The sequence below is a fragment of the Leptodactylus fuscus genome, chromosome 8 (genome assembly GCF_031893055.1).
Source record: "Leptodactylus fuscus isolate aLepFus1 chromosome 8, aLepFus1.hap2, whole genome shotgun sequence".
NCBI lineage: Eukaryota > Metazoa > Chordata > Amphibia > Anura > Leptodactylidae > Leptodactylus > Leptodactylus fuscus.
The window spans coordinates 9,222,694-9,250,005 of NC_134272.1; the positions used below are offsets into that span (position 1 = coordinate 9,222,694).

General features: G+C 48.0%; 1 protein-coding gene across 4 annotated transcripts in view; it reads left to right on the forward strand.

The window, feature by feature from the left end:
- The window catches only part of TTYH3 (tweety family member 3), an 82,852-nt gene that overhangs the window by 2,235 nt on the left and 53,305 nt on the right, over nucleotides 1–27,312 (forward strand). For all 4 annotated transcript variants that reach the window (XM_075284708.1, XM_075284709.1, XM_075284710.1 and 1 more), the window contains exon 2: nucleotides 23,998–24,167. In XM_075284708.1, coding sequence (XP_075140809.1) covers nucleotides 23,998–24,167 — 170 coding nt within the window. The remainder of the gene's footprint in view (nucleotides 1–23,997; nucleotides 24,168–27,312) is intronic.

The following is a 27,312-nucleotide window of genomic DNA, read 5'->3' on the forward strand; positions in this document are numbered from 1 at the left end:
GTATATCTGTCATATATACCTCATACATTGTGTATACATCACTAGTATATCTGTCATATATACCTCATACACCGTGTATACAGCACCAGTACATACAGTATATACCTCATACACCCTGTATACGGCACTAGTATATCTGTCATATATACCTCATACATTGTGTATACAGCACCAGTACGTCTGTTATATATATATATATCATACACTGTCTATCATGTACATAAGTCATACATGTCTGTCATACATCCATCGTGTATACATCTATTGTACATCAGCTGTACACCCATATATTACTGATATACGGTACATCACTCATACATGGACTGTCCATCAGTCATACATACATACATGTGCAGTATATTTATACATCAATCCTACAAAAATGGACCATTTTTCAGTCCCATCCATGGAGAATAGATATATAAAAGGTATCATACATGTATTGATGGTGCTTTGGTCCTAGATATATTATATACTCATGGACCTTATCTCTGTCATACATGTATTATATAGCTACCATACCTCTGTCATACATGTACTATATACTATCATACCTCTTTCATACATGTACTATATACTATCATACCTCTGTCATACATGTACTATATACTACCATACCTCTGTCATACATGTACTATATACTACCATACCTCTGTCATACATGTACTATATACTATCATACCTCTGTCATACATGTACTATATACTACCATACCTCTGTCATACATGTACTATATACTACCATACCTCTGTCATACATATGCTGTATACTATCACACCTCTCATACATGCACTGTATAGCTACCATACCTCTCATACATGTACTGTATACTATCCTACCTCTGTCATACATGTACTGTATACTATCCTACCTCTGTCATACACATACTGTATACTATCCTACCTCTGTCATACATGTACTATATACTATCATACCTCTGTCATACACATACTGTATACTATCCTACCTCTGTCATACATGTACTATATACTACCATACCTCTGTCATACACATACTGTATACTATCCTACCTCTGTCATACATGTACTATATACTATCATACCTCTGTCATACACATACTGTATACTATCCTACCTCTGTCATACATGTACTATATACTATCATACCTCTCTCATACATGCACTGTATAGCTACCATACCTCTCATACATGTACTGTATACTATCCTACCTCTGTCATACACGTACTGTATACTATCCTACCTCTGTCATACATGTACTATATACTATCATACCTCTGTCATACATGCACTATATACTATCATACCTCTGTCATACATGCACTGTATAGCTACCATACCTCTCATACATGTACTGTATACTATCATACCTCTGTCATACACATACTGTATACTATCCTACCTCTGTCATACACATACTGTATACTATCCTACCTCTGTCATACATGTACTATATACTATCATACCTCTGTCATACATGCACTGTATAGCTACCATACCTCTCATACATGTACTGTATACTATCATACCTCTGTCATACACATACTGTATACTATCCTACCTCTGTCATACATGTACTATATACTATCATACCTCTGTCATACACATACTGTATACTATCCTACCTCTGTCATACATGTACTGTATACTATCACACCTCTCATACATGCACTGTATAGCTACCATACCTCTCATACATGTACTGTATACTATCCTACCTCTGTCATACATGTACTGTATAGCTACCATACCTCTCATACATGTACTGTATACTATCATACCTCTGTCATACATGTACTGTATACTATCCTACCTCTGTCATACATAAATGGACCATACATACTGCTGTGCACATTACACATACATGTACAGTACATGTACAGGTCCTGCCTTTGCCTGTAACTCCGGGGGCGCTCTGCTGAGGAGATTACGTCAGGTTAGGATACAATAACAGGAACTCCCTCATAGACTGTCACTGCCCTCCCCCAGTAGGGGGCGCTGTACCTGCTGGCAGTCACCTTGTATAATCTCCATTGATTCTGTTCATATTGAACATCCAGCATGGCGGCTGCTGTGAGATTATGTCATGTGGGAATCCTGAAGAGACGGGCGCTGTACTGCCAACCACCTGAAGGGGCAGCTGCACCCACTAGTCACACCTGGGGTAGACAGGATATGTACCTGCGGGGGGGGGGGGGGGGGGGGGGCTTTTTTGGGTCTCGGCTCCTCTCAGTCCAGGATCAGGTTCGCTATAATGTTTTGTGACAGACCATGTAGTGTACGGCTCCTTTAAGAACCAGTCTCTAAGGGGTTAACGTACATGAGAACATCTGTTTTCCTGGTTAGGTTTTTTTTTGGAAATCAGGGAGAGAAATTCTGCAGGCTAAAGGAAGGGGGATGGGGGAGGAGGCTGGCGGCCATGTGTACCAACCGGCTCTCCAGCAGCACATTCTGCCTGTCTGGGTCATGGCGTGCTGTTGTCCTCTGGTATCAGCAAGGGCTGCACTGAGGGATCCAGTCCTGGCTCTGGGTATTGGTGGGGGGCAGCAGAGGGGTCTCTGGTCCGGGATCACATCCGAGCAGCCTCTTACTTCCCTCTAACCATAGAGAGCACATGCACACTCAGACAAACTGAGCATGCACGCGTATTGGGAGAATAACTCGATGACCAATTGATTAAAGCCATTGATGCCTTAAAGGGGTGGGGGAGTAAGTGTCCATAAACGGGCACCCCTTTAAAGTGTATGTTCACTTGAGAGAATTTAAGGGGGCCATCCTGAATCCCATTGAATTCAATGCGATCTAGTGACAGACCTTGTTAGGTGCGTCCTGCTCCTGTATGACCACGGAAAGCGCTCACACATTGTATAGGCGGTGGCTGCTACAGGCCTGGTTTTTGGAGAGGATTTTGAGACCGGAGACTACCTCATATTCCTCTCCAAATTCCACCATATGAACATACCCCAAGGCCCGGCCATATGTATCCGATACCTATATGTGGCTGACGGTATCTCCCATGTTTGGATCAACCAAGTGTGCATGTGCTCAGGCGCGTAAACCACTGACAGATCCCTGAGAACAAAAAGAGCGGGCAGATTGAAAGCCAGCATGTCCGACCCTTCCCTCCCCCGACTTCTGTTGGGTGAGAGTTGAGATTATGATGTTTATGGCGGCAGTGAATATGCAGGTGTATGGTAAGATTGGTTGATGTGCCAGTCACTTGCCAATTTGCACAAGCCCTCTCTTGTCAGCCATGTTGATGGTTGCCTCTTATCTACTAGTCTAATAGTACCTGGATCCAGCGGGTGCACCCCATATGGAAAGTTTTGCAGTCCACACTCCCAAAACAGGTGCCCAAGGATATTTAGTAGGACAGACTGGGCACACACTGACTGGTGTATCCGATGTGCCCGGTGGCTAGCGGGTCTGATATTGGCTTGTCCATGTTTAGTATGTGGAGAGCGTTCACACTATCAGCTGAGCAGTAAGTAATGAACGGCTTGTCTGGAGAGCAGCGTTGTAGTATAGTCTGGCCAAGAGGTGCCAATCTGTTCCCCAGCACGACATATGGGAGGTCACGTTGGCGATACATCCTGATATCTGGCACATATGGCCACCCTGTGAGTGCCGCCACTGCCGACCAAGGCCTTGAAGATCATCACGTGCAGTTATTGCAGGACTGGACCCTGATATAGCAGTGCACGGAGACCTGGCGACCCTTGTCTCACATATTGGCTCTGTCCACACGTTGCACATTTTTACATACATTGCAACGGGTGAAATCCATGACGAGATTAACATATGGAGATTAGTAAGTGGGCAGCGTGCCCTCGCCTCTATGCAGATGGGGTCGTGTAGGACAGATCTGACTGGCGCCCGTAGCCCTCAGCGCTTTGTCAGGGCACCGCCGGGGTTAAGCTTTGTGTGGGCACTTACGGTTTACTTTGCAAACCAGAAAATTGTTATGTTGACATAATGTGGTGGCGGCGGCAGAAAGCGGGTAACACGCCAGGGCTGTAATTTACACACAGGAACAAGGCGAGTGTTGGGCATGAGAGGTGTCCGCAGGAAGTCATTGATGTTCACTGTAACCAAAATCTGATTAATAAAGCTGGAGGATACGGGGAGTCCGAGTACAATCCTGTATAACACTCTGGCTATACACATTCAATTAAAGGCGCTGTCCAAAATCCAAGCATAATGGATACTGCTGACCTATCCAGAGAATCAGATGGGCCGGGGGCCGACACCCAAACCCATACTGATCAGCAGAATTGGGTGCTGGGAGCCATATATAAGGTAGATGGCCGGAAGGAGCGCTGTTCCTGCAGGGCACCCTGTGCCACCATTGCTGTATATAGTATATGGAGCCGTATACTGTAGCAAGTGTGCCTGGTATACAGTGAAGAGGCTGCTCGACCACCCCCCCCACCCTTCCTGAGTGCTGCGACTTGTTGATCATGGAGGTGTCAGGAGTCCGACCATCAGTATTAAAGTCCCAAAATATCCCTTTAAGTCACGCTCCATTGTTACAGATTGTATCTAATCAGAGCCTGTATCACAGCTCTTTACGCTCTTGGTTTAGATTTCGGGGGTCTTGTCGCATTGATGTCAGGGTCTTTATGGAGCGAGCAGTGGCGTTTTCTGTGGCGTCAGACCGCGTACCTCGCTCATACAATGTGAATTGCCTCCCAGATGTGCTATTCTTCAGGTTACCTTGGGAACTGCTTCTATATCTCTTTGGGGAGCTGATTTCTGCATTTGTGATTTTTGCATCTGACTTTTCCTCCTCCCTTTGTCACGTTTGGATTTGCTCTTTTTGAAGCGATGACGTCATCTCCTACTCCGTCCTTTATGTGGATTGTATCCTGGCCACTGTGTGTATACGGGATTATGGCGCTCCTCCGCAGCATGTCTCCTGTAAGGTCCTCGGCCTCCTCTCAGCTTTGTGTGAGACATCCCTTTTATATAGCAGGAATCAGTCTCAGGTATGCTACATATTGGAGGTTGTCACATCGACAGCGTTTGGGCATTTACCTGGACTTATACTGATCATTATATGGGCGTCTGACACGTGAGACCCCTGCCTATCATGTCACGTACATCGGTCATGTGGTGCAGCAGCTGCTCAGTCCCATTCAAGTGAATAGGGCAGAGCTGCAATACCAAGCACAGCCACCACAATATACACAGCGCTGTGCTCGGTATCCATTAAAGAGGCCACAGCGCTCATGCGAATGCCTTGGCCTCTTCAACTGTTCGGGGTCACAGGTGTCAGGTCATCACTGCTCGTGTATTGGTTTCCTATCCATAGGATAGATCAGGGGTAGGGAACGTACGGCTCTCCAGCTGTTGCAAAACTACAACTCCCAGCATGCCTACTTGCTCTGCTGTTCTTGGAACTCCCATGGAAGTGAATGGAGCATGCTGGGAGTTGTAGTTTCACAGCAGCTGGAGAGCCGAAGGTTCCCTACCCCTGGGATAGATCATCAGTATATAGGTCTCTGAGCCCCCCAGGGTCGCCCCCACCATAACCCTGATAGTTACTTACCTGTCCTATAGGGACACTATAGTAAAGGCAACCCCATGTACCAAGCAGTGAAAACAGGAAAGGAAGAAGGAGGCGGGGTCTTGGGGTCCAGGTGCTGGTGCCAATCACATGACCCAGGGTCGAAGCCTACCTGGAACCCCTAAAATCCCCAGCAGAAGTAATTCACTGCCCCCCTGGAGAAGCCCTTTCAGCATAGATATCATTGCAAAGCTTGGGTTTGTTATAGGAAATCTATAAGGGGATAAGACGTGTCATGTCCTAACTAGGCAAATCTGTCATTCAGGGGTATGGGAAAGTAGGATAATCTGTGCAAGAGCCAAGTTGGTTTTCGTCCAGCATTTCCATAGACAGCTGTGGCTGCAGAGCTGCGCTCGTCTCCTACTCCGTGCCGTGGAGCGCAGTGTTTAGCGCCCCCGGGGCTGTGATGTCAGTGACTCATGGCTGCGGTCTCGATGGCATTCCTCGCTGCGGGATGTGATTCTCCTCCCCGCATTGTATGTCGGGTCATTAGGATGAGGGGCTGTGTGGGAAAGTCAGGCCCAGAGTCCTTGAATGGAGCCGCACACTTCATCTTGTTTTCTCCACATGTCAGGAGCGCTCGGGGTCACCGCCTTACTCTTAGTATGTAAGGGAACGGCACCATTTTGCTAAATATGTAAGGAATGGATGTAAACTAGAGCATGATGGTCCAGTCGGAGTGTTGGGTTGTACAGTATAATGTGTATTGGGGCGTATTTGTATCTGAAGAAAACGTTAGTGGGACATCGCAGTAGGGGCCCGAAATGAAGGGACAGTGGGGGTGGGGATGTAGAACAGAAAGGTCTATGACTGAATATTCTGCACAGTCTTTCCCCTGATATGGCCGGTCATATCCAGCTTTGGCATAGTCTGGCCTCCGATATTTGGCTGGTGTAGGACTCATACCTATGGCCATATTACGCACTAGGGCACCCATAGGCCTCTCTGTCTCACATCTCATACAAGGACAAACAGAATTATTTTTTTTCATGTAGGATTCCTTGTAAAATAAAATCCTGTTGTGTTGGATGGTTGCACATACCAGGGCGCTCAGCCGCAGGGACTCCGTGTCTCCCCCCATTCTGTAATCTCAGACGCACACGATTGTATTCTGGCTCATCTCTCCAAACTGAAATCCAGCAAAAGAAAATCTGTTTTCATTTAACATGGCAGAAAACTTGGAGGGGAAGGTTTATTGTTAATTTACATGAGAATCTGGATGCAATATGCTGCAGGGTCTGCCTGGTCGTCTTCTGCAGAGCTGCTAGTCTGCTCCAGAACCTTCTAGATCTTGTTCATGGAAGAAAAGCGACCCCCTCCCCATCATTAGTATCTGTATGGTATATTATAATAGAGACGGTCATAGACATTAGGTTAATGCTGACTTTGGCGACTGTCTAAGGTTGCGTTCACACTTGCCTGGCTTGATCTTTTCTTCTGGTCCGTCATAAGAACAGTAGATGGGATTAAACGATAATGACGGACTATCACGCATCTTGAGGAACCTCGCTGACTATGTTGGCGTCCGTCAGGTATTCCTGACTTTGCCAGCCAAAAAGCGGGACTTGATAGACTTTATCTGTGATTTTGGGCCGGAGGTTGCGATTCAGATGTGAACGTGGCCTAATATGTATGGTGGAGTCTTATCTCCTTCTGATGGACATGTCAAAGTGTTAAGCTGATACCTAATCCTATCTATTTCATGGGTTGCGGAAAAACGTACCCCCCCCCCCCCCCCCAACCCCATTGGCTCCAAAAACATAGACTCTAAGGTTGAGGCCTAAAGTGGATCTTGGTTCGGGCTCAACCGCAGCAAAATCTGAGACAAAAAGCGCCGCCTTAGACTCTATTCTTGCACTTACCATAGAGTATCTTTAAGGATCTGATACCCGCCCCCTCCCCCCCCTAACTCATGAAAATAGAAGGTTTTCCCCAGAAATCAATACGGTCTGAACCAGTTTATTTCTTCTATTAAAAGTCACAGTGATTTAAGGCCCGGCCAGCGGAGGATCATGGAGGCAGCGCGACACCATTTCTCTTTCCAGCGCTGCGCTGACCGTGACCGCCGCTTCATCTTCCTCTCGCTTCAATCATGTCATGCCTGTTGCAGCCGCCCGGGAGTGCGCCCGAGTGTGACGTCTAATAATGAAAGGGTTGGGGGATAATGCGTTCATTTTCCGTACAGTAAATCTTACATTCTGACTGTAGTCATATGTGCCTGGCGTCGTGGAGGTCGGAGGATTTCATACATTTTTATTGTTTGTCTTGGCAATGCAAAATCTTGATATAATTCTAAAGCTGGTCGTATCCTTAAAGGGATCCTATCATTGGTTACCGTTTTTTTTTCTCCCTAACACGTAGCAATAGCCTTAAGAAAGTTTATTCTTCTCCTACCTTTAGATGTCTTCTCCGCGCCGCCGTTCGGTAGAAATCCCAGTTTTCTTCGGTATGTAAATGAATTCTCTTACAGCACTGGGGGCGTCCCCAATACTGCGGGAGAAATCTCCAGCGCCGCCTCCATCTTCGCCTGGAACGGCCTCTCCCTGTGTTGTCTTCTGTCCTGGGTTTCAATCTTCTAGGCCTCGGGCAGAGCTGACTGCGCATGTCTGGGCCACAAGAAAATGGCCGCTTATACAGTAAGCTGGTGTACGCGGCCATTTTCTTGTGGCCCGGGCATGTGCAGTCGGCTCTGCCTGAGGCCTAGAAGATTGAAACCCAGGACAGAAGACGACACAGGGAGAGGCCGTTCCAGGCGAAGATGGAGAGTTGTTCTTAGTGATCTCCTGAGCGATGCAACCTCTGCAAACAGCTGATCTGCAGGGGGCCATGTTTTGGACCCCTGCCAGCCTTTAATATATGACCTTACCAGTCAGTTTCTGTCACTACAGTCCTAGCTTTGTGTAACCCCACAACGTGACCCCTTCCCATTCCTTGTTACGTTCTCCGGCCGATCCCAAGATTTTTAGGAAAGCTAATTATTTAATGATCCGGCTAAATCTTTGAGACGTTTGTCTCGGCATCGCTGGTTCGTGCGTAAGACGCTCGGAGAAGGTATCGATTAGGTAATTGACTTGTGTTTATGGCTTCTTATTTAGCAGATAAACATTTACTGGCGGGATAATGAAGCTGATGGATTCCCATTCACCTGTTTATGGCTTTTTCTATTTCATACCCAGCTAAATATATATCCAAGTCAATAGGGCGGCGAAGACGGCGCTAAATATGAAGCAGAGCCGTACGGCGCAGACCGTAGAAAAGTATTAAAGGAGCACAGAACCTAACCAAACTTTCTGTTTGAAAGCGCTGTGGGAAGAACCGCGATGCGTTCACGCCGTGGTGGTTCCGGCAGTGCTTTAGCGCGGCGTTTCCGGCCCGTGAGGCCTTAGCCTAAAAGTTATTCAGGTCTGTGTAGGAACCCCCGTGTGTGATGTGGCTATGAACCCCCACAGAACAAAGCCAAAATATCCTTCTTACATTTTCCGTGATTAACGTGGATTACGCTGTAATCCGCTCTGCGCGGCCTTTATATCCATTGTAGGATCTTGAGGTTTTTGTGCTTTAGAAGCCGTTTGCTTACCATTTAGGCTTACCTGCCATGAACCTGCCAGGATGTGTTAGGGAGTAGCTTACAGAGGAGCTTTCACCAGTTCCAGCGCCTTGCATCCTTCAATAGGTGGCGCTCCACCGATTCCGGCACAGTTGGAATGTTTTCTCTGGCCCCTACCATTCCTGAGCAATCGCTGTTATTTTCAGCTTTGTCAGGAGGGCGGTCCTAGGCTGCTGCAAAATAAGGACCGCCCACCTGACACTAGAAAGATGAACTGTTCTGAAACTAATAGCAATGACTGCTTGGGAACGGTCGGGACTAGAGAAAAAATTCCAGCTATGTCGTGGTTGAAGGATGCAAATAGTTGGTGGGCGGTCCCGCAGGGAGAACACGCCCCTTTAAAAATGAACCACACCAACGATCTGCTGATTCCTTGAGGTCTTTGTGCTGAATGTAGAATGCATGTGTATAGGGGGACAGGAGGAATAGCTGTTGGCTGAGCGGAGTGTGCATGTGTATAGGGGGACAGAGGAGGAATAGCTGTTGGCTGAATGGAGTGTGCATGTGTATATGGGGCAGAGGAGGAATAGCTGTTGGCTGAGCGGAGTGTGCATGTGTATAGGGGGCAGAGGAGGAATAGCTGTTTGCTGAACGGAGTGTGCATGTGTATAGGGGATAGAGGAGGAATAGCTGTTAGCTGAACGGAGTGTGCATGTGTATAGGGGACAGAGGAGGAATAGCTGTTAGCTGAACAGAGTGTGCATGTGTATAGGGGGACAGAGGAGGAATAGCTGTTGGCTGAGCGGAGTGTGCATGTGTATAGGGGGCAGAGGAGGAATAGCTGTTGGCTGAGCGGAGTGTGTATGTGTATGGGGGATAGAGGAGGAATAGCTGTTAGCTGAACGGAGTGTGCATGTGTATATGGGGCAGAGGAGGAATAGCTGTTGGCTGAGCGGAGTGTGCATGTGTATAGGGGGCAGAGGAGGAATAGCTGTTGGCTGAGCGGAGTGTGTATGTGTATAGGGGATAGAGGAGGAATAGCTGTTAGCTGAACGGAGTGTGCATGTGTATAGGGGACAGAGGAGGAATAGCTGTTAGCTGAACGGAGTGTGCATGTGTATAGGGGACAGAGGAGGAATAGCTGTTGGCTGAGCGGAGTGTGCATGTGTATAGGGGGCAGAGGAGGAATAGCTGTTGGCTGAGCGGAGTGTGTATGTGTATGGGGGATAGAGGAGGAATAGCTGTTAGCTGAACGGAGTGTGCATGTGTATATGGGGCAGAGGAGGAATAGCTGTTGGCTGAGCGGAGTGTGCATGTGTATAGGGGGCAGAGGAGGAATAGCTGTTGGCTGAGCGGAGTGTGTATGTGTATAGGGGATAGAGGAGGAATAGCTGTTAGCTGAACGGAGTGTGCATGTGTATAGGGGACAGAGGAGGAATAGCTGTTAGCTGAACGGAGTGTGCATGTGTATAGGGGACAGAGGAGGAATAGCTGTTGGCTGAACGGAGTGTGCATGTGTATGGGGGGGATAGAGGAGGAATAGCTGTTTGCTGAGCGGAGTGTGCATGTGTATATGGGGCAGAGGAGGAATAGCTGTTGGCTGAACGGAGTGTGCATGTGTATATGGGGCAGAGGAGGAATAGCTGTTAGCTAAGCCCAGCATCCACACTGCAGGGTATGGCTGTCTTAAAGGGTTTGTCTCAAGATTTAAGCTTGTCACCTATTAGCTTTGTAGGTGATATGTCAAACCCCACAGATTGAGAACAGGGGTCCCGCGTCCCCTCTGAGTCCATCGATGGTCGAGTATGCACACTGACCCTCCATTAATCTCTATGGGCCTGTACCTGGCCTCTCTGCAGCAGGCCCATAAAGATATCACATAGGGGGACACAGGACCCCCGCTTTCTTCTCATTACATAGGTTTACATACAATGTTTGTTATTCTTTGTTCCTCCGCGTGTATGGGTGGGCTGACAGGATATCCTGTTATCATCCTGCAGGGGAAGTGGCTCATAATATAATGAAGATGGAGAGATATAAAAACTGTGTATAAGAACGCTGAGGTCGGCGGGGTGCAGAGCCGCAGGAGACTGAGCAGAAACACATGGTCCTCCGCTATATGTGTGTCCATACCCATGTAATGTACATGCACCCAAAGACCAGGACACCTTGTAGCCTCCTTGGTTTGTAGTCTTTTACCATGGTGACACATAGGCGCCATGGTCTAATAATCGAAAATTCAAACAATTTGCAAAGTTACTTTTTCCTGTTGGCTGTGAAGTGTCTGTGACACCGGACCTTCCCATCACTACCCCAAAGTCTATAATAAAATGTCCCGCATGCCGCACAGATCGGTGTGATGACATCATCAGGGTATTACCGTGTGCCGCCCCCAGGACCCGCCTTAGACTTGGTTCTTACCGTCCTTGCCCTATGGCGTCACGGACCTTGCGTCCTCGCCTGACAGTAATGATGAGATTTCCCATTTATTACATGGCCGCGCTCGTGTTTATGTGTTTGTCGTTTGCTCGGCTTTGTACGTCGGCTGGATATAAATGGAATAGAAATTGTCATTTTACAACTTGTTCAGTGAAGCTTGCCGTGTGTTTCCTCCCATTCCCTCTCTGGGTAATTGAATGCATGTCTGACATTTAGTACTTCTCTATATGCAGGCTCATCCTAATGGATGTGACCTTTTCTTCCCAAATTACACTTCATCATAACACGCGGCCTAGTCTTTATAGTCGCACGCGCTTCCCGATGTCGCTGTGTTTCAGGTGGATTTGTAGCTAAGCTGTTTTTTTGGATCGTTCGGGATTTTCTAATGTATAATATCATTATGGGTTGTATCTGGTGTCCATTCAAGTGAGCTGCAGTACTGCACACAACCTGTGGACAGGTGTGGTGCTATATATGGACCATGGCAGCCATGTCTTCCTAATCGTAGACAATCCCCCCCCCCCCCCAACATGGGTCTAGCACAGGGGTGCTCACACTTTGTCTGCATGTGAGCTACTTCTTAACATGACCAAGCCCTAAGATCTACTGCCTACTTCTTGTGGGCGTGGCTGAGGCGGGCCTGTGGGTGGGGCTGGCTTGTGGGCGGGGCAGGGCGTTGCATGTGGCCGGGCGGATCGTGAGAGTTGGCCGCCCAGGCATCCCCGCTGTCTGCTTCTTCACAGCGCAGGCCGAGAGTTATCTCTGGACACTGGCAGGCTGGGGCTGCGGCAGCCCCGCCTGCCAGTGTCCGTAGATCACTCTCAGCCTGCGCTGTGAACAAGCACTTGCAGGCCGCTCTTAGGGATGGAGGGGGCCGGGGTGCTGCGGGCCCCCTCCATCCCTAAGAGCGGCCTGCAAGTGCTTGTTCACAGCGCAGGCTGAGAGTCATCTACGGACACTGGCAGGCCTGGCTGCATCCCACGATCGACCCATACGTCCATCGCGATCGACGTATTGGGCACCGCTGGTCTAGCAGGTTAAGTCACACTAAAAGGGATTCTATCATTAAAATCCTTTTTTTTTTTTTTTTTTTTTTTTTTTTTTTTTTTTTTTCTCGATCACGTCTATTCTTCTCCTACCTTTAGATGTCTTCTCTGCGCCGCCGTTTGGTAAAAATCCGGGTTTTCGTCTGTATGTAAATGAGTTCTCTTGCAGCACTTAGGGCGTCTCCAATGCTTCGAGAGAAATCTCCAGCGCCGCCTCCATCTTCTTCAGGAACGTCCTGTCTGCGCGTCTTCTTCCAGAGCTGGGTTCAAACTTCTAGGCCTCGGGCTGAGCAGACTGCGCATGCCTGGGCCACAAGAAAAATGGCCGCTTACGTAGTAAGCTTTGTAAGTGGCCATTTTCTTGTGGCCGCTTGCACAGTAAGCTGGTGTAAGCGTCCATTTTCTTGTGGCCTGTGGGCCGTGCTCTTATGCCCGCTGTCTCATACATCACATTGGCAGCTATTGGGTTGTCAGAGTGTTGACTGATCCACTTCACACGGCCACGTGACCCTGCCCCACGTCTATAACAGGAGGCTGCAGACTACCACCCCCAACATGCACCAGTAGTTATAAACCGCTGTAGTTCTAGCCATAGATGAGGATGGATCAGTCGCTGACTACTCGATTGTGTGGGGCAGTGGTCTGCCGTCTGGGCTTTGTAGTGCACTCCTGGTATAGAGTGTGATCTGACATCCATCGCGGTGACTCTACCTGTGTTATAAGGACGGCGGCGCAGCCTCTGTGTATTTAGTGTCACCGTTGATCTGGTGATAAGATGTGTTTACTGACAGGAGCGTGGAGTGCGCCACAAGGACGCGGGCAAATACTGACTCACTTAGTAAACAGCCTGCGACTTTCACTGCGCTCCACCGCATTACACAATGTGACACAATTACCTTGACTTCTTACCTAAGTGACACCAACTCTTTGTAAGCCTAAGTTCACACCGCATCGTTCAAGGTGCCAGTGAAAAAAAAAATGCTGGAAATTCAGTGCTGACCTGTAAGCGGCCATGTTTCCGGTACTAGGAGGTAGTAATTGTGCGCCGGCTCCGCTTCTTCTCACCTGTCCCTCAGCTCGGTAGTCGTAGCCTTCTGGATGGATGAGCCAGTGATAAGTGACCAGAAGTCTTGGCATCAGTCGGTGACCGGCCCCGGCTGCGCTTTTCAGTTTCCTAATCCATCCGCTTCCTGTTCATGGCTGAGTGGGAAAGTCAGCGGCTCGGGATTCGCAGGCTCCACTTTCCTGCATTGTCTGGAAGGATTTCTTTGCACTCGCATCAAGTCATTAACCACATTAACCCGACTCCTTTGTATCCTCCTCACCCTTTCTTTAAGGAAATAAAAAAGGTGCAGGCCTCGTCCTCGGGTTACTGAAGTCATCTGCTAATTGGAGGAGACGTAATGACAGCGGTGGAGGCCGCGGCACAGAGGACACTTGTTCTAGTGAGGGACATGCTTATATTATTAACCATTACATGGACTAGTCATAAGCCTGTAACCAGGGCCGGCGGCTTAGGAATGTCTCATTTCAGAAGCCCCCCCGCCACCTAAAAGGACTGCAGCCTGCCATATCCTGCATGACACAAGATATTGATTTCAATGGAAACTGTGTAATACCTCACTTCCCCTCTGGGGGTGCTGTGACAGGAATTGAGCACTTTCTGCAGATTTTAGTTTGCTGCAGAGGGCTAGGCTGCCAATGTGAAGGGAAAGCAGCACTGCAGCAGTCCCGCCATTCTCTGGTTCAGGGACCCCGGACAAGATACGATGGCCTCCTTAAAACCTAGGCCACATTTTTTTTTTCACCAGGGTGTTCTATAAAGATAGGAACCCGCCTGACTATTTTTAGAAGCCTGAAATTTCCTGTGTGGCTTGTTCACATCGACAGCAGATGCTTTCTGTCTTGGATGTTGCCGTCTCTCTTACGATGGATCAACGACTCTGCTGAGGTTTCGTTCGGAGTTGAGGAGTCTGGGTTTGTTGGTGTAGACCTGAGCCTTGGCTTGTATCATGGCACTTATTTGGGTGTCTGCATCTGAGACCCCTTCCCCCTCATTCAGGTCTTGAAGCCCCCATACACACTACACTACAGCAGAGTCGGCCAAAGCCTAGTCATGTAGTTACAGTCCTATGAAAAAGTTTGGGCACCCCTATTAATCTTAATCATTTTTAGTTCTAAATATTTTGGTGTTTGCAGCAGCCATTTCAGTTTGATATATCTAATAACCGATGGACACAGTAATATTTCAGGATTGAAATGAGGTTTATTGTACTAACAGAAAATGCGCAATATGCATTAAACCAAAATTTGACCGGTGCAAAAATATGGGCACCTCAACAGAAAAGTGACATTAATATTTAGTACATCCTCCTTTTGCAAAGATAACAGCCTCTAGTCGCTTCCTGTAGCTTTTAATCAGTTCCTGGATCCTGGATGAAGGTATTTTGGACCATTTCTTTCTACAAAACAATTCAAGTTCAGTTAAGTTTGATGGTCGCCGAGCATGGACAGCCCGCTCTCAAATGATCTGAAAACAAAGATTGTTCAACATAGTTGTTCAGGGGAAGGATACAAAACGTTGTCTCAGAGATTTAACCTGTCAGTTTCCACTGTGAGGAACATAGTAAGGAAATGGAAGAGCACAGGGACAGTTCTTGTTAAGCCCAGAAGTGGCAGGCCAAGAAAAATATCGGAAAGGCAGAGAAGAAGAATGGTGAGAACAGTCAAGGACAATCCACAGACACCTCCAAAGAGCTGCAGCATCATCTTGCTGCAGATGGTGTCACTGTGCATCGGTCAACTATACAGCGCACTTTGCACAAATAGAAGCTGTATGGGAGAGTGATGAGAAAGAAGCCGTTTCTGCACGTACGCCACAAATAGAGTTGCCTGAGGTATGAAAAAGCACATTTGGACAAGGCAGCTTCATTTTGGAAACAAAAATTGAGTTGTTTGGTTATACAAAAAAAAAGGCGTTATGCATGGCGTCCAAAAAGAAACAGCATTCCAAGAAAAACACATGCTACCCACTGTAAAATTTGGTGGAGGTTCCATCATGCTTTGGGGCTGTGTGGCCAATGCCGGCATCGGGAATCTTGTTAAAGTTGAGGGTCGCATGGATTCCACTCAGTATCAGCAGATTCTTGAGAATAATGTTCAAGAATCAGTGACGAAGTTGAAGTTACGCCGGGGATGGATATTTCAGCAAGACAATGATCCAAAACACCGCTCCAAATCCTCAGGCATTCATGCAGAGGAACAATTACAATGTTCTGGAATGGCCATCCCAGTCCCCAGACCTGAATATCATTGAACATCTGTGGGATGATTTGAAGCGGGCTGTCCATGCTCGGCGACCATCTAACTTAACTGAACTTGAATTGTTTGTCCAAAATACCTTCATCCAGGATCCAGGAACTGATTAAAAGCTACAGGAAGCGACTAGAGGCTGTTATCTTTGCAAAAGGAGGATCTACTAAATATTAATGTCACTTTTCTGTTGAGGTGCCCATACTTTTGCACCGGTCAAATTTTGGTTTAATGCATATTGCACATTTTCTGTTAGTACAATAAACCTCATTTCAATCCTGAAATATTACTGTGTCCATCAGTTATTAGATATATCAAACTGAAATGGCTGTTGCAAATACCAAAATATTTAGAACTAAAAATGATTAAGATTAATAGGGGTGCCCAAACTTTTTCATAGGACTGTATCTTATCTGACTCTTGACAGATTAAAGGTTTTTTTTTTTGTTGGGGTGGGGGGTTATCACTTGACCTACCCTTAGGGATAAAGATCAGAGGGAGTCTGACACCTGGTACCCCACTGATCAGCAGTTTGAGGGAGCACTGTGATATCTTAAAGGGATTCTATCATTAAACTGCCATTTTTTTTAGGTACCACGTTGAAATAGCCTTAAGAAAGATTATTCTTCTCCTACCTTTAGATGTCTTCTCCGCGCCACCGTTCGGGATAAATCCCAGTTTTCGTCTGTATGCAAATGAGTTTTCTCACAGCACTGGGGGCGGTCCTCAGCGCTCAAACAGCACCAGGGACGTCCCCAATGCTGCGAGAGAACTCTCCAGCTCCACCTCTCCCTTCTTCATACTGTGTAAGCGGCCATTTTCTTGTGGCCAGCGGGTATACACTGTCTGCTTTGCCCGAGGCCTAGAAGTTTGAAGCCAGCACTGGAGGAAGACGCGAAGAGAGAGGGTTTTCCTGAAGAAGATGGAGGCTGGAGAGTTTTCTTGCAGCATTGAGGACGCCCCAGTGCTGTTTGAGTGCTGAGGACCGCCCCCAGTGCTGCAAGAGAACTCATTTGCATACTGAAGAAAACCCGGATTTCAACCAAACAGCGGTGCGGAGAAGACCTCTAAATGTAGGAGAAGAATAACCTTTCTTAAGGCTATTCCTACGTGGTAGGCAGAAAACATTGCATTGTAATGATAGAATCCCTTTAACAGAAAGACCCCATAGTGGCTGTACTTGGTGTTGCAGCTCAGCCCCATTCACTTGAACGTGATGTCACATGGCCTGTTACGTGGAAGCCGCGCTCAGGGAGCATCCAGTACGTTCCATTGGTATAATATGACAATAGTCTGTTTTTACCCCCAGTTTATGGCCCATTATTATGAGCGACGGACGCTTGCACCGATTTCTGCTTGCTCAGTAGATTTTGCTATAGCGCGATACATTTTGATGCCAAATTAAGAACATTCTGGAAATTCTCCTCAGAAAGTCTTCAGAACAATGTGGGGTTTATTTTTTCATTTCCTCCCTCTCTGAAAGGCCTGGATTGGAAGCGGAGAGCCGCGTACAGAAATAGCCGCCTTCTCGCATCCACGTCGCGCTGCCGCTGCAGTATTCTGAATAGGAGCTGATTTACTGGCGCTGACGCGCTCCCCGCCAATTGTTGCGTTAAGCGATACTAATGACATCCCGCTAGTAATTCCCGCCATTGTCTGCACTCGGCACATTGTCATTTGTAACCTGTCAGGGATCGTCTTCCTATTGATTATATAGAATATATCTCTAGCTGGCAGATCGGTCTTGCCACTCCACCTACCATAAGCGGGTCACTGGGTCCTCTGCTAGGGGCATGTTCACATGGTGGAATTTGGTGCTGGTTTTGAAGTGGAATCCGTCTCCAAATCTGCATCAAATTCTGCCCCGAATCTGTCTGTGTATTCAGTGAGAGGCAGAGACTGAAGAGGAATCTTTCCATGGATTTTGCAGATGATTCACTCGCAGAACTCGCAACAGGAGGACTAACCTGCAAGTAAAATCCATGGAAAGTGGCGAGGAGTTTGAGGCGGAAGTCCACCTTAAAGGGATTCTACCACTAAATCGTTTTTTTTTTTTTTTTTTTTTTTTTTGTGTGCGTTAGACGTCAGAATAGCCTTTAGAAAGGCTATTCGTCTCTTACCTTTAGACGTGGTCTCCGCGGCGCCGTTCCTTAGAAATACCGGTTTTAAACTGTATGCAAATGAGCTCTCTCGCAGCAATGGGGGCGGGCCCCAGCACTCAAACGGCGATGGGGCGTCCCCAATGCTGTCAAAGAACTCTCTCCAGCGACGCCTCCATCTTCAACAGCATCCGTGTCTTCCTCCGGCTGGGGTCACACTCCGCTCAGTACGCTCCTGTAGTTCTACAGAGAACTACAGGAGCATACTGCACATGCGCGCAAGAGCGGAGTGTGACCGCAGCCGGAAGAAGACACGAATGCTGTTGAAGATGGAGGCGTCGCTGGAGAGAGTTCTTTGGCAGCATTGGGGACGCCCCCATCGCCGTTTGAGTGCTGGGGCCCGCCCCCATTGCTGCGAGAGAGCTCATTTACATACCGGTTAAAACCGGTATTTCTAAGAAACGGCGCCGCGGAGACCACGTCTAAAGGTAAGAGATGAATCACCTTTCTTAAGGCTATTCTGACGTGGTAATTAGAAAAAATGTTGGTTTAGTGGTAGAATCCCTTTAAATTCCTGTTTGCTTTTCACTGTGTGAACATGTCCTAAGTTTAAAGGGATCCTTTCATTGGATTCCCTTTTTTTCTGACTAACACGTAGGAATAGCCTTAAGAAAGTCTATTCTTCTCCTACCTTTAGATTTCTTCTCCGCGACGCCGTTCGGTACAAATCACGGTTTTCGTCTGTATGCAAATGAGTCCTGTCGCAGCACTGGGGGCGTCTCCAATGCTGCGAGAGAAATCTCCAGCGCCACCTCCATCTTCTTCTGGAACATCCTCTCCCTGTGTCGTCTTCCGTCCTGGGTTTCAATCTTGTAGGCCTTCGGGCAGAGCCCCACTGCGCATGCCTGGACCACAAGAAAATGGCCGATTACACAGTAAGTTGGTGTAAGCAGCCATTTTCTTGTGGCCCGGGCAAGTGCAGTCGGCTCTGCCCGAGGCAGCTGCAGATTACCATTTCTGAAGTTCCATAATGGTGAATGGAGCCCTGACTGACTGTATGTGCGCCACTGCTGACCTGGGGCATCGGCGGACCCCGTTATCACAAATTCTGGAAGTCCGGTGCTTAGACCCCTCAGTGATCAGATACTTCTCTGTCCTGTGACATAAGTGTACATAGTGGGATACACCCCAGGCACACGCGTGTTCTCGTTGATACCAGACCACATCCGCCATCCGATACTTTCCAGACATTGTCATTTACTCGTCAGCTATTAATATTCTTCAAGAGAAATCTGTAACGTCGGTGCCAGCTTAACCCCGAGCACGGAAAATGAAGCCTCTGTAAGACAAGGTGCTGGCAAAGGCTTTCTGAGCCACTTTGATAAGATGCCAGCTTCAGAGCTGAACTCCGCTTAATGAGGGTTTATCCCGTACGGACCTGTCTGACAAAGCAGCCGTTTCCAAAGAGAAAAAGTTTTGAGGAAGTGTCTGGATGGCGTCCAGTTCTGCTTTCAGATGGTTTCTTTAAAGAACACCAAAGAAAAAGCTTCCTGGCCTCACATAAGACCTGAATTTGGAATGGCGTTCCGGGGTTTTTGTAACGTAAGCCCTGTGGATGATGTAAGGCGCATTACTCATAGTCTCGTTCACGGCCAAGACCCACACGCTGCTGGAGGAGACGGCAAAGTGCCCAAATCTCTGAGGGATCAGGTCACGACGTGGCTCCTCCTGACTTTACAGCAGGTCACTGGGCGAGCCTGGCATCGCCCTGCCAAGTCTTACAGCGATGTTTGCCCTTTGTCTTCTATGGAACTGATTTAATGAATTAGATAAACTCTCCGGCCGGCCTTCACTCACTTTATTTTCCAGTTTGGTCTTTGTCTGTCCTGTTCAGATGAGACGGTGAATGGTGAGGAGCATTAAGACAAATTTGGGATTCATCCTTGGTGGGTTTGGCTGTGGAGCGACACGCTGCCCCCTGCTGGTGTGGTGATGCATTTTTCAGCAGTGTATCGCTCGCCCGCACATTCCCATGAATTTCTCCACCAGATTACAACACTTCCTGATCTACTCACCAGATTTGTCACCGATTGAGCATTTATGAGACCAGCAGGGACACTGCTGCCCAAATGGATCCCCTAGTCAATTGTCCAGCTTCCCCCCCAAAAAAAACACTGCACCTCTTGTTTGTCATATTGTGGTCACACTGAGAAAACTTCACTCTTGGTGCTGGATTTTTATGTGTGTTCTCAGAAGATTTCTGGTTTCCATATTGATCAAGTGATCTCGCCTCACCGGTACCTAGTCATTGCAGATTTGTACAGTCAGGGGGCGCCACTCAGGACATCCTCTATCCTAAGGATTGATGGACAGATGGGATCAGACACAGACGTCAGCGCGGTTCTGCTCTGTTTCTCCACTTCTTCCACCTCTCGTCCTCTTTGCTCTGTGTATAACTACATGTAAATCAGAATAATTCATTACAGCTTTATCACCGGCTCTGGTTTATACAACGACCCACAGCGGCTAAACATTTCCTTCCTCTCTCCAGATGCGCTCGCCGGGAAGATCTGATTCAGCTCTGTTGTAGGATTCCTCAGGTTACCATGTCTGTATAATCCCTTGTCTTCACTGCTTACTATTGAGGTGTCAGTATACACTGGCACACCTCGCCTGTGGCTCACGGGAACGTTTGTTTCTATTCAGTCCTTGAATTGTTGGATCATTGGGGTTATCCATCCACCAAGTGACACGTTCACATTTAGCCAGACTGAATGCACAGCTGGGTAGAACACCCCCCTGTTCTTGGGATGGTGGGGTTTTCGGCAGTCAGACTCCCGCTGATCAGGTGAATTACTTTTTGGCATAACCCGGCCTCCTGCACACAGACAGATATGGTCTGTATATTGTTCACATTTCCTGGACTGAATCAGTCCCAGAGAGGCCTCACCCCATCCTGGTGCCCTTGCCTGCCCCAGCATCAGTGTCACCTACTGTATATAACACAGACATTGAAGCCGGGGGCAGGCAGGGGCTCAAGATCATGGATCAAAATAATGCTGGGAGTCCAGGACTCCAGACTGAATTTGGGCTGAGTAATGCTGGATTCTTAGACCGTGTCCCCTCTGCAGCTGGGGCAGTCCATAGGGGGTAGTGATGGTGCTGACCTGTATATACACTCACCGGCCACTTTATTAGGTACACCTGTCCAACTGCTCGTTAACACTTAATTTCTAATCAGCCAATCACATGGCGGCAACTCAGTGCATTTAGGCATGTAGACATGGTCAAGACAATCTCCTGCAGTTCAAACCGAGCATCAGTATGGGGGGGAAGAAAGGTGATTTGAGTGCCTTTGAACGTGGCATGGTTCTTGGTGCCAGAAGGGCTGGTCTGAGTATTTCAGAAACTGCTGATCTACTGGGATTTTCACGCACAACCATCTCTAGGGTTTACAGAGAATGGTCCGAAAAAGAAAAAACATCCAGTGAGCGGCAGTTCTGTGGGGGGGCGGAAATGCGTTGTTGATGCCAGAGGTCAGAGGAGAATGGCCAGACTGGTTCGAGCTGATAGAAAGGCAACAGTGACTCAAATAGCCACCCGTTACAACCAAGGTAGCCAGAAGAGCATCTCTGAACGCCGCACAGTACGTCGAACTTTGAGGCTACAGATGGGCTACAGCAGCAGAAGACCACACCGGGTGCCACTCCTTTCAGCTAAGAACAGGAAACTGAGGCTACAATTTGCACAAGCTCATCGAAATTGGACAATTAAAGATTGGAAAAACGTTGCCTGGTCTGATGAGTCTGGATTTCTGCTGCGACATTCGGATGGTAGGGTCAGAATTTGGCGTCAACAACATGAAAGCATGGATCCATCCTGCCTTGTATCGGTAACGGTTCAGGCTGGTGGTGGTGGTGTCATGGTGTGGGGAATATTTTCTTGGCACTCTTTGGGCCCCTTGGTACCAATTGAGCATCGTTGCAACGCCAAAGCCTACCTGAGTATTGTTGCTGACCATGTCCATCCCTTTATGACCACAATGTACCCAACATCTGATGGCTACTTTCAGCAGGATAATGCAATGCCATGTCATAAAGCTGGAATCATCTCAGACTGGTTTCTTGAACATGACAATGAGTTCACTGTACTCCAATGGCCTCCACAGTCACCAGATCTCAATCCAATAGAGGAGCATCTTTGGGATGTGGTGGAACGGGAGATTCGCATCATGGATGTGCAGCCGACAAATCTGCGACTGCAACTGTGTGATGCCATCATGTCAATATGGACCAAAATCTCTGAGGAATGCTTCCAGCACCTTGTTGTATCTATGCCACGAAGAATTGAGGCAGTTCTGAAGGCAAAAGGGGGTCCAACCCGTTACTAGCATGGTGTACCTAATAAAGTGGCCGGTGATTGTATGTTATTTTACCAGAGTCGTCTTTGCTTTCCAAGCCCGGTAGTCATGTTGGTGTTATCAGTCATTCTACTCTGGTGAGCGACTCTTTTGGTAGCGATCCTCTACAGCTTCCATTATGATCTGATGGTTGCAGACTGGGAGTTGTAGTTTTGCAACAGCTGAAGAGCCTCATGTCATGTATTAAGTCTGGGGTGTCACACAGGGTTGCCCACTGGTCACAGTCCTACACCTGGCAGGGGTAACTTGTCACCCATCTGCTACGTCTGTGACTGCTGGCTCTGAATATGGCAGCAACACGTGGGCGCAGCGCCCATTAATAGCACGCCGGTGTGAATGACAGAGGGGGTTCAGTAATGGGCCGGTGACTCACTGTTTTTGGCATGTTCTAATCTTTTCGTGTTACAGTGTATGGGTACGTGGGAGTCCCCTGCGCTGCCTACAGTATGCGTTAAAGGTGCTGGCTTTTAGTAAATGGCGGAGTATAGCGGTAATACATTCCTCCCACCGCTCTCTATTCCCACTCACTACATCCCACTTAACACTTTCATCCCTGCACAGAAAATCCTCACAAGGGATCATGGGACAGGAGAAGCCAGGGGTGGTGGGCTGTGTGGATTGCAAAGATTGTGGAGGGGGGGTCCTCGCTGATTCTGGAACAGTGCTGCCCCCTGCTGTAGGTGAACTGTGGTACAACTCTAGTCATATTAAAGTGACCTGCAGATATTCCCTGTACTTGGCAGGACCGTGATAAAAGGGGGAGGCATTGCCCAATTCTTCCAAGGATTGATGTTTGAACCCCTGTGGGCATATCGGCTCTGGTCGCAAGGCTTCGTGCGCATGACGGTGTACAAGTCAGTAAGAACGGAGCGGATGGGACATAGATAGGTATCCGTGTGCCATCCATGTTCTTCACTGACCCATACACTGGAATGACCGGTCCGAGCCATAAAATGAACAGGTATAGGACCTGCTCCATATTTGGAGACTCTTTTCTATGGCCAGATACACATTGGTAAAAACTATGGATGTGTGTATGGGGCCATAGCAAAGAATCGGCCCATCTATTAGATTACAAATACGGACCCATTATTGCGAATAATATATGGCAGCGACAGGTGGTTGTGTCCAGGGGACCTTAAAGGGGTTGTCCGGCCCTGAATTGATTTTTTTTTTTTTTTTTTTTTCATACTGATGACTTGTACACAGGACCGCTTGCCAGTATGTTATCTTTAGGGTTTTGACACCCTCTAAGTGGACAGACAGAGCGTTTTCTCACTGGAGCGGGACCACTGTTATATAGTGGATGGGGCTGCAGCGTCTCTCCTATTACTGACGATGCAGCAGAGCTGGATGTGCTGCCTTTCCACTACAGCAGTGTCACGAAGATCTGTGCAGGGTCTGGTTGTCGCACCAACAAATCACATACTTGACAAGCTTTCCTGGTCTGAGGGACACACGGGTAGCAATCTATGCTGTAGTGGTGGCCATGTTGGTTATCGCCCATCTCTTCGGGGGTGAGGATAGTGTACTGCTCTGTCTCGTGCATTGCATTGCCATTGATTATTTTTTCTCCTCTCTTGCAGTCTCTGATGCTCCTGAGCTGTGTGGCTCTCGCCTGCCTCGCTCTAGATCTCCTCTTCCTCCTCTTCTATTCCTTTTGGTTCTGCTGCCGTCATCGTAAGACAGAAGAAAACACAAATGCGGATTGCTGCTGTACTGCTTGGTGCGTGATCATCGCAACCCTCGTGTGCAGGTGAGAAATGAAGCGCAACAGCCCGAATGAATGAGATACTGTATTGGTATCAGAGGGAATGAACAGAGATGAGAGATAACCGATCCACTGCGCCATGCTCCTCCCCCTCCGGCCCTGCACCATGCATAACACAGGGTCTCCATTTTACCTGGACTGTTCCTTTGAGAGCTTTGTGATAGGAGTAACTTTAAAGGGCTTGTCCAGGCCTAAGCTATTTATCACCAACCTATTGTTAAGGCTTAAGCTATTTACGGCCTATTCTTAGGATAGATTATAAATACCTGATCGGTCTGGGGGCCAAGAGCCAACCCTCAGGCTGATCAGCTTTATGGATAGCCGAAAGCGTCATCCCTTGTATAGCAGCCGAGCGCCTTCACTGCAGCTCAGGGCTCATTAGTGATGGTGCAGAAAGCTCCGCCCCCTTTTTTGTGTATAGGACAAGTGCCAATAGCGGCCCCATATAGATCGGTCTGGGGGTTGCCTCTCGGCCTCCCATCAATCCGGTATTTAAGAGGATAGGCCATAAATGGCTTAAAACTGGACAATCCCTTTAACATAGCACCGTGCTGCAGTGAATGGGCAGGGGAATGCATCATCATTTTTAGGGGATTTGCCGTTCCTGTAGATAGGAAAGGCCGAATGACCTCTTTGCAAGGACTGTACGTACCCAGCTTTTCCAGTGGCCTTTGAGACCAGTAAGGCTGCAGAGTTTCTCAGATCTAATGCATGTCGCACAAGGATCCGCTGTCGCTTTATTGCTTTCTGCTGACGTGCTGCAGCATTATAGGTACAGCCTTTAGGATTACATTCTTGCGTTCCGGTCGGGCAGCGAGTCCTGTCCGATTATCAGCCATGCATACGGTAATATCTGCTGGCCCAGAACATGCACTGACATCCTTGTAGGTTGTAGCTCTGCAGGGAGACAAGCGCTCGCTATGTGACTTTCCGTCCAGCCCACAATAGGCGGCTCTCTCCACCAGAATAGAACATTTCCTCAGATACTGAAGTGGAAGTCTGGAATTAATTATCACTTCTGAGATCTTTCTAAGAACAAAAAGCCGGGGCGAGATGACTCCTGTGATTGAAGATCCGCTCCCTGCGTTTTATCAATGGAGGAGCCGGAGAAGATCTGGGCTTGTGCCGTAGTGATCAGTGGGGGGTGAGGAGTTACCTCATAGCGGATCCGTCTCCGCTGCAGCCATGTCTGCCGTAGTAAATACTTGGATTCCCTGTAATAGAACAATCTGGAGCATCTTTTCTTATAATATTACATTGTGAATTGACAACTGGGTGTCACCATTCCTCTTGGTCAATGTCCTGGCCCAGTCGGGCTGATCAGTGCTTGTAGGGGAGTGACAATGCACAGGATGTTTCCAGGAGGAATTACAGAGGTATAAGAGTTCCTATAAATGATGTCAAAATCTCTCGCCCTCTTGTCGGCGCTCTCTTTCCCTCTCTGTCGCCTCTGGCCACAATCACAGTGAGAAGGTCTTTGAATGAGTCTGCAGTCAGGCATGTCTTCTAGCGCCAACCCTTTAAAGGCTCTATCAGCAAAATCATGCTGCTAGAGCCCCACATATGCGTGCATAGCCTTTAAAAAGGCTATTCAGGCACTGTAAAAGTTAAATTAAACTTTCCCCGCCTCTTCTTCCTCTGACGTCTTCGGGTCCCGTCCTCCTCCGGCGCTTGCTCGCGGACACTGGTAAAAAAAAAAATAGCCCGGGCGCATGCGCAGTAGCACGCGGCTTCTACTACGGCCACTGCGCGTGCACCCGGGCTATTTTTTTTTTTATCAGTGTCCGCGAGCAAGCGCCGGAGGAGGACGGGACTGGAGGACGTCGGAGGAAGAAGATGAAGACACACCCAGAATGCCCGCCCAGGGTGCACATTCCGTAAGTAGAGAACATTCTTTTTAAAGTTATTATTTTAAAACCGGGGGGGGGGGGGGGGGGGGGGGTAGTTTAATTTAACTTTTACAGTGCCTGAATAGCCTTTTTAAAGGCTATGCACGCATATGTTTGGCTCTATCTGCAGGATTTTGCTGATAGAGCCCCTTTAAAGGGATTCTACCATTAAAACCCTTTTTTCTGTGGCTAACAGGTCGGAATAGCCTTTAGAAAGATTATTCGTCTCTTACCTTTTAGATGGGATCTCCGCCGCACCGTTCCTTAGTAATACCGGTTTTTACCAGTATGTAAATTAGTTATCTGGCAGCGATGGGGGCGGGCCCCAGCGCTGAAGATGCAATGAGGGCGTCCCCACTGCTGCCCGAGAACAGGATCCTGTGCCGCCTCTATCTTCTGCTGGATCCTCCCCTTCTTTCTTCGGTGGCATCACCTCTGTCGGCTCTGACACTAATAGAGCCAAATGCGCATGCGCGGCCATAGTTCCGAGGCTGCAATTATGCACATTTGGCTCTACTAGTGTCAGAGCCGACAGAGGTGAAGCCGCCGAAGAAAGAAGGGGAGGATCCAGCAGAAGATAGAGGTGGCACAGGATCCTGTTCTCGGGCAGTGGTGGGGACGCCCTCATCGCTGCCAGAGAACTAATTTACATACTGCTAAAAAACGGTATTACTAAGGAATGGTGCGGCGGAGATCCCATCTAAAGGTAAGAGACGAATAACCTTTCTAAAGGCTATTCCAACCTGTTAGCCACAGAAAAAGGGTTTTAATGGTAGAATCCTTTTAACAGGCCTTGAAACAGGACTATGATGTAAGCCAAACCAGACAGTCCTCTTCTACCAGCCCTTTATTGGTGCAGCATAAAGTACGGAAGCCATATTGGATGAAGACAGTCTGGCGGGCCTCACTGTTTGTCCCGAGGACCTTGTGCGCACAACAACTCCCATTCAATAAGAAAGTAAATTTGTAACATTAGCCCTCCTGATACCCTATGGGTCAGTGTCCGGCCCTCTAAGCATTTAGAAAGGAGATGAATGTTCATTCTGGGTCCTTAAAGGGATCCTATCATTATAACAATTTTTGTGACTAACATGTAGGAATAGTCTTAAGATAGTCTCCTCTTCTCCTACCTTTAGATGTCTTCTCCGCGCCGCCGTTCGGTATATAATCCGGTTTTCGTCCGTATGCAAATGAGTTCTCTCGCAGCACTGGCGGCGTCCCCAATGCTGCGGGAGAACTCT